The 16140-nt window shown below is 40.0% G+C and overlaps 1 protein-coding gene across 2 annotated transcripts in view; it reads right to left on the bottom strand.

The window, feature by feature from the left end:
- The window catches only part of Gsk3b (glycogen synthase kinase 3 beta), a 151816-nt gene that overhangs the window by 52517 nt on the left and 83159 nt on the right, over positions 1 to 16140 (bottom strand). For both annotated transcript variants that reach the window (XM_029470640.2, XM_021184609.3), the window contains exons 4-5: positions 5272 to 5382; positions 2296 to 2426 (exon numbers count right to left, since the gene is read on the bottom strand). In XM_029470640.2, coding sequence (XP_029326500.1) covers positions 2296 to 2426; positions 5272 to 5382 — 242 coding nt within the window. The remainder of the gene's footprint in view (positions 1 to 2295; positions 2427 to 5271; positions 5383 to 16140) is intronic.

The raw sequence follows: 16140 nt of genomic DNA, 5'->3' as shown, positions 1-16140 counted from the left end.
AAACTCCAGCTCTCAAACAAATGACTAGCAGGACTCGGTGGCCCACGCCTTGAGTCTCAGTATCTGAGTGCTCTACACGGAAGCAGAAGCAGCAAGCTGCTACGACAGCCAGAGCTACAGAGAGACCAACAAAATAGGTACATTCTTAATGGATAAAACAGATTCCTAAAATACAAAGTTCCCAATAACTCCAAATTATCTAACTGAAAGCCTTGACAGCCTATATATTCTTTTCCCTCATTACTGATGAAGCTAACTTTTTCCTTTGTAGGTAGGTGAGAGGTTGACACTGCCTTGTGGTCTCACCTAAGGTTGGTCCTTAGACACCCCATTTAGCCTCTATAAAATGGGGTTTTCACACCCCATTTCAGCTACTGTCAGACCTGTTACACCTAGTTAAAAATAATTAAGAAGAGAATAAGGCTATTTTGTTAAGTTTCCACCTTAAGTGTCTCCAAAGTCCACCTCAGAATTGATAAAGAATGAGCTATTTCACACCTGTGAAAGCCCTCTTTCAATGTATCAGAGCACAGCTACTCTATATCCCAAGAGTCCCAGTGCTAACAGTGCTCTGACACGGTGGTGAGAAGAGGAACTTGCACTGGTGGCTCTTGCAGGCCTTGGCAGTTACTCTCCACAGTAACAGACCCCATGTGATTCGGGCGCCTTTTCATATGTGAAATAAGCAGTAGCACACAATTCAACCATCAAATAAAAGCTTTAGTGTGTTCACTAGAGCCACAGCCTACAAAGTTGAGATCCTGGGATAGGGCTTGCTAAGTAGGAATGGTTTGGAAGAAACTGCATGAATGAGACGAAGCATGAACTTACTGACAGCAGATTGGCTCGGTTTTTCCAAATACCTCCCTACACCTGTGGAAAATGTAACTGATGTTAAACCCACAATCTAATGTGTGGTTTGGTGTAGAAGAGTATATATAAAGAGGAAAGAATACAGACACCAGCAGGACTAGTCAATATATAATCTGTGGTGCTAAATTGAAAAAGAATTCTAGCAAGGATGAAAAGCATCCAAGTTATAATGAAAGATGTCTCAGGAGAAAGAGCAGCGGTTACCACTGGTGGCTATAGCAGAATGGAAGAAGGAATATGATGGTCTGTCCTATGGTGGATATAGGCTTGACTGCATGGTGGGAGGCTTATAGCTACTGACTACACAAAGAGAAAGCATGAGGGTTTTACTATTAGTAACAATATATGACAAAGAAATTGGTGGTTTTAAAAAAAAAAAAATCAAACTTGTTAGAATCTGCAAAAATGAGGAAACAGTGAAAAATATAAATATTAAATATTAAGTAATCGAGAAAAATCTTGCATCTTGGTATTTTACTGTACTCCTGTAGAGGCTAAGTATGAAATTAAAGGACTATATATAAATGCATAATAACTTAAAAAAATCTATTTGTAATGAAGATGGAGTAGATATACATATTACATAAACTCAAGGAATACTGAAGAATAATCAATGAGAATGTAAGTTTTCCAAGTACATAATATTCCTGACATCCTATTCCAGATAATCATGAGTGGAATATTACATATGTTTATTATGCATGTTTGTACACAAGTAGTCACAACAGTGTTTTTAAAACAAAAGCTACCATGCATACAGTACTGACTTGACAGTGGCTTTCTTTTTGCACAGTCTCACTACATGGCTTAGGCCAGCCTCAAACTAATGACCTCCCACACCTTAGTCTCCTGAGTGATTAGGATTATCAGCAAGTGCTACCACAGCCTTTGTGCTTGAAAGTTAGCACTCCAGCACTCCTGTGGCAGTCAGGGGACAACTTGCAGGACCAAGTTAAGTCCCTGGGATCAGACTCAAGTTGTCAGCCTTGATAGCAAGTGCCTTTGCCAACTGACTTTTCTCACTTGGTCCTTCCCAGACATTATTCCCTTCCAGTTCTGACAGCTCCCTCATTTTTTCCTTCAGCAGCATGTATAACATTGTATTTGTATATATCAATTTATCTGCAAATTTTCTTGCTACTAGATATTTATAAGCAACACTATTAAAAATCTCTAAATATACATAATCTCTAAACATGTAATAAAGAAATAATCCTCAGAAGTTAACTATAGGATAAAGGGCACACACATTTATTGTTCCCACAAAAATTATCAAAACCATTCTCACACAGAACTACATTAGTTTATATTCCCTGAATAAGGATTACGGGGCTTGGACTAGCACTGTTAAATGAGTCACTTAAGAGAGTGTGAGGGAAGAGGGGCTGAAGGATGGGAGGCGAGTTAAAAAAGGGAGCTCACCTTCCAAAGTCACAGAGTTTTAATACAGCTGTATCAGGATCCAACAAGAGGTTCTGTGGTTTAATGTCTCGATGGCAGATTCCAAAGGAATGGATATAGGCTAGACTTCTGAACAGCTGGTACATATACAACTGGAATAAATAAGAGACATTAATTCAATACCTCTGGCTTCAAACATATCTGAATCGTTATGCAGTGAATACCATTCTCAGCAGAACATGTAAACTGCTGATTATTATTACAGTTTTCCCTAGACAAGTTTCATGGTATTTCTACATAAATTAGAAAATTAAGGTATAATTAAATATATACTTGTGCTATCCTTCAGTCATTTAGAAAAGCATACAGGTGTGTTGGCACACACATGAGGCAGGGAATTAAGACCTATCTGGGCAACTTTAGTGTCTCACACTAAAATTCAAAGAGGGCTAGGGATGTAGAGCACTTGCCTAGCAAGCACACAGTCCTGGGCTCCCCCTTCACCCACTTTGCTCAGGCCAGCTGGCTAGATTGTTGTTTTTTACTTAACATGGATAAGCACTCAGAGACAGGGAGATCATAAGCCACATGGGTGACAGACAGCAGCAGCCTTTAGACCAGAAGCGAGGTCTGTCATCCTCCCTAGGCTGTATAAACGTAGTCAGCGTCATCTTTTAGAGTCATTTGTTTTTCTGAAATTTTAGCCTCAAATCATTAATAGAGACCCAGGAAAGCTCATAAGTAAGAAATCTAACCAATTCCTATTGAGGCACTAGTAACTCTGATAGTAAATAGTATTAATAGCCTTTAAGATCCTCAGAATAATGTAGACTTCCAATGTAATTTAAAAACAGATGCCTAGATGGATCTCTGAGTTTAAGGCCCATTTAGTCTACAAAGTGAGTTCTAGGAGAGCCAGGGTTACACAGGAAAAAAATCCTGTCTCAAAAAACACAAACAAACAAACAAACAGATGCCTAGCTAACTTGGCACTATTGTGGTAGTAAATCTTAACTGCCAGCTTGACAGTACCTAGAATAACCCAGAAAACAAATTCTGGGCATGTCTGTAAGGGCATCTGCATTATTTGATGGGCTAGGTACCTGAACTGAGTAAGAAGAAAAGCAGCTCATGCACTGATTCCTCTCTGTACGTGGCCAACGGTCCCATGCTCGCCCACCAGGCCTGCCCTACCATGATGCAAAGCATCCCCTAGAACTATTTAGCTATCCTTGAGTTGCCTTTGTCTGGAATTTCATCAAAGCAAGCATAGAAATAATACCTTAAAAGATTGTTTTAAAGCTTTGAAACATGAACCAATGTAACACCTTCAATCTTCTGCTTATCCCGAGACCAATGCTGTGGTTCTTTCTTTTCCTTCCTTTCCTTTCCTTTCCTCTTTCCTTTCCTTTTCCTTTTTCCTCTTTCCCCTTTTTCCTTTCCTTTCCTTTTTCCTCTTTCCCCTTTTTCCTTTCCTTTCCTTTTCCTTTTCCTTTCCTTCTTTACTTATTTTTACTCTCCCAGGACAGACTCCTAGTCGAATACAGCCTGACCCTGATCCTGTCATCCTCTAAAGTGCTGAGATTATAGACATGTGACACCCTCTCCACCTGATTCACCTTCAATTTGTTCTACGTGCTTATTCTCTGAGCTCTATTCCCTAGTTAATACCATGGAAATCAAAAACCCTCTTGTCTAATTAGGAAAAACAGAAGAAGTACTGACAAAGACACCATCTTTTCAGACTGTATTGCTTAGGACTGGCATTACTAAAGTTAACATGAAAGCTACTTTCCTTCAGAGGTGTGAGAAAACTGCTAAGACTAGACAGGTTTAATGTTAATTTAAATCAAGCTACACAAGTTAAAGCCTTCAGAATGAACCATGACAAAAATGTATACATAACATCTTTATGTCAGCATTTTGGAAAAACAAAACAAAACAAAACAAAAAAAAAAAAAAAAAAAAAACAAGTTCCAGGGTGTTCTGAACTACAGGGTAAGACCCTATCCATCCCTCCTCTATCTCACCTCTAAAAAGAAAAATATATGCTTCCAATCATCTACCACAACTGTAACCAGGATTATACTATATAAATTCCTAGCTACACTGCTATAGCTACATTAAAAAAATAAAGAGGGAATTAATATTAGATACCAAAAACTAAATAATATAATCTGTTTAAAACTGACAGTTTAAATCTCTACGATGAATGCAACAAATATATCTACAAATGGCAATAAAGCATTACAAATGACTATATGATAACTCTACATTTATTTAGTGGTTTGTTTTGGTATGTGGCACAATGAAGACATTGAAAATGAAAACAAAGCTATGGGGTTGGGAGATGTCTCACTGGTAGAGTATTTGCTGTACAAACACCAAAACCTCAACCCGAATCTCCAGCACCATGAACAAAGTTGAGAGTAGGTACACTTGGCTGCCAGCCCAGCCCTGGGTAGGAAGAGAGACTGAGACAAGCCCCAACTAAAAGCTTATATAGGGGTCAGGAAGAGACCAGTTCAAAGGAACGGTGAAAAAAAAAAGAAGCACGGCGTCTGCCTCTGGCCTTCACCTCCCCACAGCACACACACAAAGGCTAACACAATTCAAATCCTTAACTGAACTTTACTCTATCTTATCAGAATATTTATCTCAATTCATTTATCACATGAGCATGTGTGTGCAGGGACACGAGCCATACACGTGGACGGTTAGAGGACAACTTCAGGCAGCTGCTTCTCTTCTACCTGGAGTAGGTTCCAGGAACAGAACCCAGTTATCAGCCTTGCACAGCAAGCACCTGTATCCGCTGCAGAGTAATGAAAGCCTTAAGAGGATTCCATGCTACAAAACTGTGTAAGAATTCAACACAATCTAGAGCTTGCTGTTTTTACAAGGAGTACCAGTGTCAATGGGGTTGACACATTCCAACCTTACCCATGGCTCACACGAAATGTTCTGGAAACTAGAAGGGGTTCCATCGTCACGTACCTTGACATAGATCACAGGGAGTGTCTGCTTGGCTCGACTATAGTGTCTGGCGACTCTGTACACTGTCTCCGGAACATAGTCCAGCACCAGGTTAAGGTAGACCTCATCTTTCTATAAGGTTTTTAAGAACAAAAGAACAAAAACAGATTAGAGACTGACCTTAGATATTCAAGTGAGAGCAAATTTTCTATACACCTCTTATTCAGATGTTTAAAGAAAAGCTTCATATGGTTAATTTTAATTACACAAAATTACTTTTGAACATGAATAGAGCTGAACAAATGCATCTACCATACTTTATAATCCCACTATAGTTAAGAGTCCCATCATATTGCTTATACTGTTTTATGATAGCTTATCATTTATTATAATGTTTATTATTTTTTAGGCTGAAAAAACATTAATGTCTTTTCTCCTATGTGGAAAAATTGCTTGAAGACGCATTGAGTCAAAAACCAAGAAACCAGGTTGCTAGCCCAGGCTCTGCTGCCAACTGGTGTGTATGACTGATGATATGTCGCGGCTTCAGTTTCTTCAGCTCATAAGAAAGGATGAACTAACTATTCTTCGAAACACTATAGCCTCCATACAAATGTTTTGTTTGTCTGACAGGCTAAACTTCATAGATCACTAAGATATGAAACAAACTTATGGCAATGAGATCATACCCAAAAGCTTGTCAATTAGTCTCCAGTGTAGCATCATAAAGACAGGAGTTCAAGGTCAAGAGAAGGAAAGGAGTTACAGCCCTACAGGAAAGCGAAGAAATCACTAGCCACACCCTGTTCTCTGAACAGCACCAGTTGGGTAAACTGAGGAAGAAAAATGTAGTTAAGGATTACTATTGGTTACTGAGTGGTGAAACTGTTCACAATCCCACTTATCAAACTGGAGTCTGAATCAGGGTTTTGGATGCATCTCCTATGGATCAGAGCTGCTACAGGAGGGAGGGAGGGGTAGGTGAAGATACAAAGTTACCCATGTGGAACTCTTTGCTCTACTCTCCCACTCTGTGACTAAGAACAAGTATATGTTTCTTATCTTTTAAATGAAGACTGAAACAACAGAGAGAAAACCCTATATTTGAGATATGGGTTCAGAGCATTCCACAGAGCCAGAAACATCTTTTTTGATGGTCTTTCTTCTTCCATAGTCAACTGGAATACTAACTCTGCCACTCTCATCAGCACAGGGGAAACAATGACATCAGCAACAATGCTAATTATCTTCATAAACACAGCTATACCCCACCAAGTAAACACTGCCTATTGCTATTTGGGGGCTAAAATGACAAGAATCAAGTAGTTGTGGCAGGGACTGGGTAGCTTTCAAAATAGCTTGCAAAACTGAAAGTATCAAAGGAAAAAAATATGTGTGTGTTTTTCGTAACTCTGTATATATTAGCTTTCTGCACAGCCTGAACTCAAAGCAGCATGGCTACAAAGAAACCTCAATTGTGTTGACTGGTCTCATATTAAAATCATCATCAATAAATTAAGTTGGAGTTGAGAGACAGATTCTATCTTGGTTTAAATATCTGAAGTCCCTGCTAAGAATCTTGGGTTGGAGCAGTGAGGTACATGCCCAGAGCTCTGGCTCAGGAAGCAGAGGAAGGAGGATCTCTGTGAGTTCCAGGCCAGCCAGTCTAGTCTACAGAGTGAGTTCCAGCACAGCACAGTGTTGGGTGGGACTGGAGAGATAGATGGCTCAGTGGTTAAGAGCACACCATCTGCTCTTCTAGAGAACCTGAGTCTCACATACTCTAATACAACAGTGGACAGGCAAAGGTTAGCATCCCTTTTGCAAAGGGAAAAATAGTAGAAAATGAAAATCAAACAAGATGAGATTAAATCTTAGCTCTTGGATGATCAGTTGCACTTCTCCCACCAAATGTTAGTTTATGACTTAACTAGATGCATTCATCAACAATTCACAGATTGTACTAACCAAATAAAAGCACCAGGAGACAGGTCTGACAGTCAAACTGCAATCTCTTGTTTTAACAAGCTGTCTAAAACTGACACCACTAACAATGGCTCAAATGGAAAAGCAAGTACGGACTGTCAGGCCTAATAGGCCAGACTGAGTGAACTCTTAATGAAATTTACCAAAGCAGAAAGCCTTATAATGAAAAATCAGAGCATCGATATACAAAGATCAACCGGACAAAACCAAGACCAAAGCTGACAGTCATCTGGAAGGCAGACAACTGGTATAACTACAGAGAACTCAAGGGGGACCACGGGGGCACTCCTAAGGGAACACACGAGTCCTAGCAGAAGTGCTGTGTTTAGACCGACACAGATAACTCCTCTGCTCTGGAGAGTTCAGGCCTCATTACAAGTTCTGACAAAAATCCTTTTAGGCAGCCAGTTTAACAAAGCAGAGGTAAATAAAACCATGTCTGCTAGAAGGCCAGTACTCCAACTTATTATACTACAAGAAACATGGAAGCTTAAGTGAGGGCTTTTGTTAAGTTTAAATGTTTTAATGTAAACAGCCATGGCATTAACTCCTGAACTTCTGAGAACATTCAACTCTAGAAAACATGTAGAAAAAAAAAGCAGTGATATTTCATATTCTCAAAGTAGATTTTAATTTTTTTTAATTTGGGGGTTCCTGTAAAGATTATTCAGGGGACTCTTATTTATGACAGTATTTTAAAAAGAAAGAATTCCAAGATTCTCCACTTCTGGAATTTGTAATTTTCTAAAACTCTGGTTTGCTATAGTCTCAAACCAATTTCCTGTGAGTTGCCAAAAAATTCAGCAACTGATGTAAATTAAAGCTAGTGACAGAAATACACAGAAGGAATTCAGCCTTAAATGCAGCTTACCAGCACAAGCCTCTGCCGAGCCTCCAAAATCTGCCTTAAGGGCGTCTTCGAGAGCATCCTCTCCTACAGAGTGGATCTCACTGAGATCTGCCCAGACTTACACAGTGTGTAATTATGGAGCGCTTCTCCAGAGGTTCAATCGTCCCCCACAGAGGCCAGGTTTAACCTATACAACTCGGGCACTTAAATGGCATGGCTTATCACCACCTAGCAGTAGCAGCAGAGACAGTGACAGACTCCAGCTTATCACTGTAAAATGTATAAGATGCTTCTATCACCCCCACCCCAAATGACTTGTAGGAACAAGGAAATAAAACAGCTTGAGGCCGAAGCTTTTAAAAGACACAGTATCATTCTAAAGTGTTCCTGGAGGGAAGCAGTGATTCAGAGAGGTTAGTAATAGTGAGACAGCAACCCTGCATTCTCAGAATCTGAAGGGCTGGAGATTAATGGGAAAGCAAGGTGCTGTGGTTTGAATGAGAATGTAGCCCATAGGCTTGTGTGTTTGAACACTGGATCCCCAGCTGGCGGCACAGTTAAGAAAGTTATAGAACCTTTAGGAGGTGGAGCCCTGGAGTCGGTACACCACCAGAGGCAGAGGCAGTCTGAGGTTTGACAGCCCAATCCCACTTTCTGTCTCTCTCTCTGGTCCCTGTGTGCATATGAAATGTAATTAATCATTTGCTTGCTAGGTGTCACCTTCCAGGTCATCATGGATTGCTTCCCTCTCTAACCATAGGACAAAATAAACTGTTTCTCTCCTGGCTGATTTTTGCCAGGACACCCAGCACTCTACAACAGCAACAGAAAAGAGGCAAGCACAGAAGATAAATAAGCAAACACCTAACAGAAAATGGAACAAACATCTAAAACTAATTTCAAAATTTTGTGTGTAAAAAAAAAAAAGGGGGGGTGCTTACAAAGTGAACCTTGGAGGCTGGAGCAGCAGTGAGAGATATTAAGACGGGGAAAGAAAGGGCTCACTTCAGTCCCAGCACCCAGGAGCCAAAGGCACTAGGCTCTGTGAGTTTGGGTTCAAGGCCAGCCTGGTCTACACAGCTTGCTCCAGAACAGGAAGAATGGCAGGACTACACAGAGAAATTCTGTCTCAAAAACAAAACAAAAAAACAAACAAACAAAAAAAATCAACCAAAACAACAAAACTCCAACAAAAAACCCAAAACAAAACAACAACAAACTCAAGGTATTAAGAAAAAAATCAATTTGATAACATAAAAATACAAAAATCATGCTATTCAAAAGCAAAACAAAACAAAACCACACAGAGATCATGCCCAAAAAATGGTTTTGGGCAAAGAGATTTCTACTACATATGACAAAGGGCTGAACAAAAAAAAAAAAATTTTTTTTAAAGTACTGACTTACAGAGAATATGAAAACACAAATATTGAAACTGAAGAACGATGGAAGATATTCAACTTCACTCACAATTTCAGTAACAAAATGAAAATAAAACAAGTTAAGATCTTCTCTTTTCAAATGAGACAGAAAAATTCAATTTGAGCAAATGAAGTATTAGCCCTAAGCTCCTGGAACCTCCTGAGAAGTCTGTGAGTTAATGCCCTCAGGCAAAAGTGAAGCTATAAGGAACCCATCATGACTTAGCAATATTATTTCTTGAAACTGTCCATTAAAACTACGTGTGCCGCCGGGCCGTGGTGACGCACACCTTTAATCCCAGCACTCGGGAGGCAGAGGCAGGCGGATTTCTGGGTTCGAGGCCAGCCTGGTCTACAAAGTGAGTTTCAGGACAGCCAGGGCTACACAGAGAAACCCTGTCTCGAAAAACCAAAAAAAAGAAAAAAGAAAAAAAAAAAAACTACGTGTGCCTATGTGTATGTGAGCCCTAACGTATGGACAAGATGATGACATATGTATGAAGAATAAGAAACTAAAAATAACCTACATGCCGTATGCCCTCACTGCTCTCTATGGCTAGGATATAAAGTCAAAAGCACCTTGGGGAGGGAAGATTTCAGCTTACAACTCTCAGGTCGCTCTCATCACTGAGGGAAGTCAGGGCAGGAGCTGAAGCAGAAGCCATGGAGAAGCACTACTTATCGGCTTGCTCAGTTGGTTTTCCTATACACTCAAGGCAGGACCAAGTCTCCAACATCTCTGTGGTTTTCCTTTCTCTCCTCTTCTTCCCTTTTTCCACTCCCCCTACCCACTTTCTTTGTTAAAACTTGGTCTCTCAGACCTCAGGCTGGCCCTGAGTCTTCCTGTTTAGCCTAGGATCTCCTTGAACTCCTGATCTTTCTGCCTTAGCCTCCTGAGTGCTAAAAGGGTGTGGGTGTGGGTTAGCATGTACTTTGTGATTATACCTAGATATTTACACATTACCAAAAAAAAAAAAAAAAAAAAAAAAAACTTAAAAAGCAAGAATTGGAAAAGAACAAAGACCTTAGAAATGATTCTGTATCTGAGACTGCCATGTATGAGGTCTTAGGATTTCTATTGCTTTGATAAAATACCATGACTAAATGCAACTTGGGGAGTAAGAGTTTGCTCCACATAGGGAAGTGAGTGCAGGAACTCAAAGCAGGAAACTGATGCACAGACCGTGGAAGGATGCTGCCTACTGGCTCATATGACCTGTTCTGCCTGCTCTCTTACAAAACAAGAACCACTTGGCCAGGGCTGAAACCACTCACAGTGGGCTGGGCCCTCTCACATCAATCATTAATTAAGAAGACTTGCCTATAGGCCAATCTTATGGACATTTTCTCAATGGAGACCCTCTTCCCTAATGCCTCTAGCTTGTGTCAAGCTGACCTAAAATTAACCAACACATATGGTTACTAACTATAAAAAAAACTGAGTAAATTTTACTCTCAGGAGAGTGATTTTTCTCAATAACAAAGCTTATAACATTGTCACATTCCTTGTGGCAGTTATAATTAACTTTTTTTTAAAAGAAAAAAATAACATCCTCAGAAAACTTTAAAGATCATAATACTTTAAAAGAAAGTAAGTATTGATGTTATTTCCTTGATCCTACATTAAAATATTTTGGTATGCTCTATAATGTATAAGTAAGTGCTACTCCTTTGTGGTGCTTGCTTCTTAAATATGATGCACCCACGGCCACTAGTGTTTAGTCTATGCCCCAGTACTACAGCCTGGAGCCATGACAACTGGAAGCTTCTATTTCACTCAGCTTTTAGACCTAACAGTAATTTCTCACAGCTGTCCAAGAGCAAGTGTAGAAAGTCACTAAAAGGCCAGGAAGACAAGGGAAGAAAAGAGGCCGATTCAAAATCTCAAACGATGAACACTCAACTTATAAAGTAATTTGGTGCATGGAAACTATCCTAAGGACATACAGCAAATGAAAAAAATCAGTTAAGAGACTTTGCTAGCATGGGTAAGACACCTAGGATGTGGTACCAGAGCCACAATGCACCGTTGACTAGGTACAGCACTGTAAATCCAGAGCAGCAGCAAGGAAAAAAAAAAAAAAAAAAAACATGCTGCTGAGCACCACATAGTGGTAAGCGCATCAATTCACCAGGGTGTAATGTTCCACACGTATTCCAGCAAAGACAGAGCCACAAATGGACAGACGCATCGTTGATGTAAAGCAAAGGAGGATGGGCTCCTTGGCAACTGCCGGAAACGGCCCTTCACCCTAACAGCAATTACACACTCTTCTCCCAGAAAGCACACGAGATTAGACATGACCAACTACAGGAAGTCACACGACAATTTCAGTAAGTTTAAAACCATGTGGAATATCTTCTCCAGCCACAATGGACACTAGCACCACAGACAGGAGGAGGCTGGGGAGATGGCTTGGCTGCTAAGGAAGGCACTGCCACTAAGTCTGACGACCTGAGTTCAATCCTGAAACACAGGGTAGAAGGAGAACTGACTCCCACAAGTTGTCCTCTGATCTCTACACTCATGCTGTGGTGCATGCACAAACACACTCTCTCTCTCTCTCTCTCCCTCTCTCTCTCTCAAACAGATATGAGGAAAACTGGAGAACCTACAAACATGTGGAAATTAATCTAATCCCGACAAGGAGTGAATGAGAAAGGAAACTAAGTGGCAGAAATTTTATACTACAGAAATGAAAAAATACTTGAGATTTAACTGTGAACAAAAATGCCACATACTTAAACTTTATGGGATGCATCAAGTGCAGTATGCAGACTACACAGTCTAAAAAAAAAAAAAAAAAAAAAAAAGATTTCAGGGGAGAGTGCCGGCTCAGTGGATAAAGTGCTTGCCAAGCAAGCTTGAGGAACTGAGTTCAGGTCCCTAGCACCCACATAAAAGCTAAGCAAGACTAGATGAACTTAACATCAATGTTGACAGAGGGGTCATGAGGATCCCAGGGACTTGCTGCTCAGTCAGCCTAGCCCAAAAGGCAAACCCTGGGCTCAGTGAGCAACCCTGCCTTAAAAAACACAATTGTGGCCCCCATACCTGAGCACACAGGCAAGCACACACATGCTTAGCACACACACGTGAACGATGACCTCACTGGGAATAGTTACTCATCCTTAGAACCCGAGCACTCAGGAGGCTGAGGCAGGAAGACTGCTGTCAGTTCCAGGCTAGCCTGAGCTATAGGATAAGACATCTCTAAGAAAAAACTAAATATAAAAGAGAGAAAAAGAAGAGAGAGAGAGAGAGAGAGAGAGAGAGAGAGAGAGAGAGAGAGAGAGAGAAAGGAGGGGGAGGAGCAAGAAGGTGAGAGGAGATGAGGAGAGAAAAAGAGGTCTCATAGGGATTACAGCTCAGTGTAGTAGGAACAGGTGCATGCACAAAGGAACACACACACACACACACACACACACACACACCACAGCACCCTTGCATAAAGATCGTAACAACAACAACTTGAGACTTTGGGGGAAAGAAACAAGTATAAAGCTGAGAAAAAATATTCAAACATTTAAGCAGAGACAACATAGAGAATAGAAAACTATAGTACTAACAAAAAGAGAAGCTGAGCTTGGGAAAGGGTGCATGTGCATACATGTGCAGTGTATGGAAACTGGGACTGCCTTGGGAATTGCTCCTTAGGGCCAGTCACAGGGTCTTTCACTGGCACTCATATGCATAAAATTAAATACATTTTCAAAAATAATATAAAATAAATCTAACTTCAAATAATAAATATCATCCATACTGAGCTCTATTTTAGCACTTGGATTTTTTAATCATGTGTGCATGTGTGCGTTGTGTGTGTATATACATGCGTGTGAGCACTCATAGGCCAGAGACTGTCTCTAGCCCACAATGCTGGGCTTAAGAAATGGGTAGGTTGGTTTTTATAAGGATACTATGGATTTGAACTCAGATTCTACAGCTTTCAGAAGCACAGCAAGAACCCTTACCCACTGAGTCATGGCCCCAGCCTAGTCACTCCATTTCCTAAGAATATCTAGAAGGCTTTCCATACATCATCTACAAAACTAACTAAACACTGACTTGACTATACTAAGTGTCAAAGAAACAAAACCGAGTAAGATCTAGGAATGCTTTTGAGAATGACAATGAAGTAAAAAGATATAGCTTTTTAAAATTGTGGTAAAATTCAAGAAAATACCATTTAAAAGTATATGCAAGATTTTTAGGTAAACTTGGGGAGGTTATAAAGGCAGAAAGGAAAGAAGTCGTGAGTTACCTGCTGAACTGAAATAAACAAGTGGGAATCTATGAGAAGAAGAGCAGAGATGCAGAGTGTAAGGAACACCACAGAACAGCAGCGAGAAGACACCATGAAAGCCTTTGTACAACAGAAACGATGGTGCACTGAGAGAAGTGTGCTTGGGCCAGACTGGAACACAGGCAGCCTTGACAAAGAAAAGGTGAGGTAAGTTCAGTTAGGGCAGAGATACTCAAGATCTTGGGCTGGAGAGCTGGCTCAATGGTTAAGAACGCTTGCTGCTCCTGTTCCAGGGGACTCCAACATCCCTTCTGACCTCTATAGGTACCTGGTATGCACACGGTTCTCATACATACATGTAGAAAAAAATGCATAAAAAGTAGTAAATATAAAAAAATAAGGAGACCTTTAAGTCATGCTAAGAAATCTAGAATTTACCTTTTAAGCAAGAGAAGCAACACCATCAGAAAGCAACCTCCCGCTGTTTTACACCAGGAACAGTTGCACTTTTCACCTCCATAGTCATGAACTATTATCATCTTGCCAAGAACAGACACTCAATTCTCAACACAATGACCCATACAACTCTTTGCAATTAATGATAGCAAAAATAAGATAACTATGGATCTGTTTTAAGTGATTGTTTAGGGACAGAGAAGAGGTATACAATAAAAGAAGAGAAATCAATAAGTTTTCAGATGCTACTTGTAAACTCTCTAATAAAACTAACAGTAGTGGTGTCCAGTAAGTATCTAATATGTTTTAGCTATCATTATCTTTACTACTTCTACAACTATCATTGCCATACAACTGCCGCTGTTCAACCCCATCATCACTAAGCTATTTTAAATGTTACCTTTCTATTGCACATCCTATGCTGAATAATATGAAATCTTTTATACTCTGGATTCAGACTCCCTAGGTTGCACTCCCAAAGCCCATTTAGTAGCTGTATAAATCTGAGGTAACTTACATACTATTATCTCAGTGTGGTTTGCAGCTGTACATGAAGATAAAAATAGTATTCTTCACAGAGGGTACGTACCATACAGTATGAGTTATGAACAACAAGTGCAAGGCTCATGATACGATCTAATGACAGCAAGTACTCTATGAATTCATACCATTACTAAATACAGTAATTTATTAAGTGGTAAATCAACATGTGGGGTTCATAGTTCAATGCTATCAGTAATGGATGAACATTAAAAGTGTTCCTTATAAAACCTCAAATGTTAAAGGTAGGAGGTAGACTTATAAAACTGAGTAACGTGCCCAGAAGCATGGTGCTACTACATGCCAGAACTGCAAAGCTAACCCACCTTCCAGCTACAAAGCAGGCCATCCACTTTATTTCCAAGTGGTCATACCCTTCATTTTCTGAATGGATTACTGTCACATGTCACCTTTAATGTTTCCCTCCCCAAATCCAGGGTAAACAGGCATATTTAAGCTTAGCGTAATTCTGCCCAATCCCAACACTACATAAAGTTACATAAAAGTGAAGAATGAAAACAATTTGACATCATTCTATTTTAAAAGTCTTCTTATATAAGCAGAAGGGAAAGTTTTTCTCTTCACTCAAACAACCTATGACGTGAAGTTTTTCTTTTTTTAATTTATTTATTTATGTTATGTATGTGAATACTCTGTCACTATCTTTAACACACAAGAAGAGGGCCTCGGATCCCATTATAGATGGTTGTGAGCCACCATGTGGTTACTGGGCATTGAACTCAGGACCTCTGGAAGAGCAGTCACATGAAGTATTTTTACATGCAAGATAACTTAAGAGAAAACAATTTAGATAGAACCTGGGATTCCTGAGGCAGAATGTGGCTTTATAATATAACCTGGATCATGAAGTCCTGTGGAGTGAGCATAGTTAAGGACAGGCAAACGTCTGTTTCCACAGAAGGGCTATTTTGTGGTTCATTTATTCTATCACAATTCTTCATAAAATTTCATGAGGATGTTTTCTACAGCTAAATACTAAAGTGGTGGGGAAAAAAAATCACTATTCTGTAGATTTGAAATTCACAAAATTATTAAGTCTAAAATTTCCAAGCCCCCTAAATTCCCATTGTTATCTAATCAAGGGAAGGCACTACGACTCCAAATGAGAGCTCCTAAAACTTACAGGGTGAGCTACAATATGTTAGTTACAACATGCTTCAGTTACTACAGCAAGCAATAATTCCAGCAGGAATGCTCACAATCCTGATTCTAGTTACAACAGCTAGCTAGCACTGCCCTAGTTACAAGCAGAGAGTTGATTGCCTAAAGGGAAAGTCTTTAAAGCTGTAATCAGGGGGCTAGAGCCTTGGTTCGTAGAGACAGTCCTGGCTGACAAAGCCCAGAGTGGGCACTGGAGAGCTGACAGTGAGTT

Source organism: Mus caroli, unplaced genomic scaffold (assembly GCF_978045245.1).
Source record: "Mus caroli unplaced genomic scaffold, Mus_caroli_1 scaffold_17, whole genome shotgun sequence".
NCBI classification, from domain to species: Eukaryota; Metazoa; Chordata; class Mammalia; order Rodentia; family Muridae; genus Mus; species Mus caroli.
Note: the sequence above shows the minus strand (reverse complement) of the source record. Positions and strands in the feature narration are given on the sequence as shown.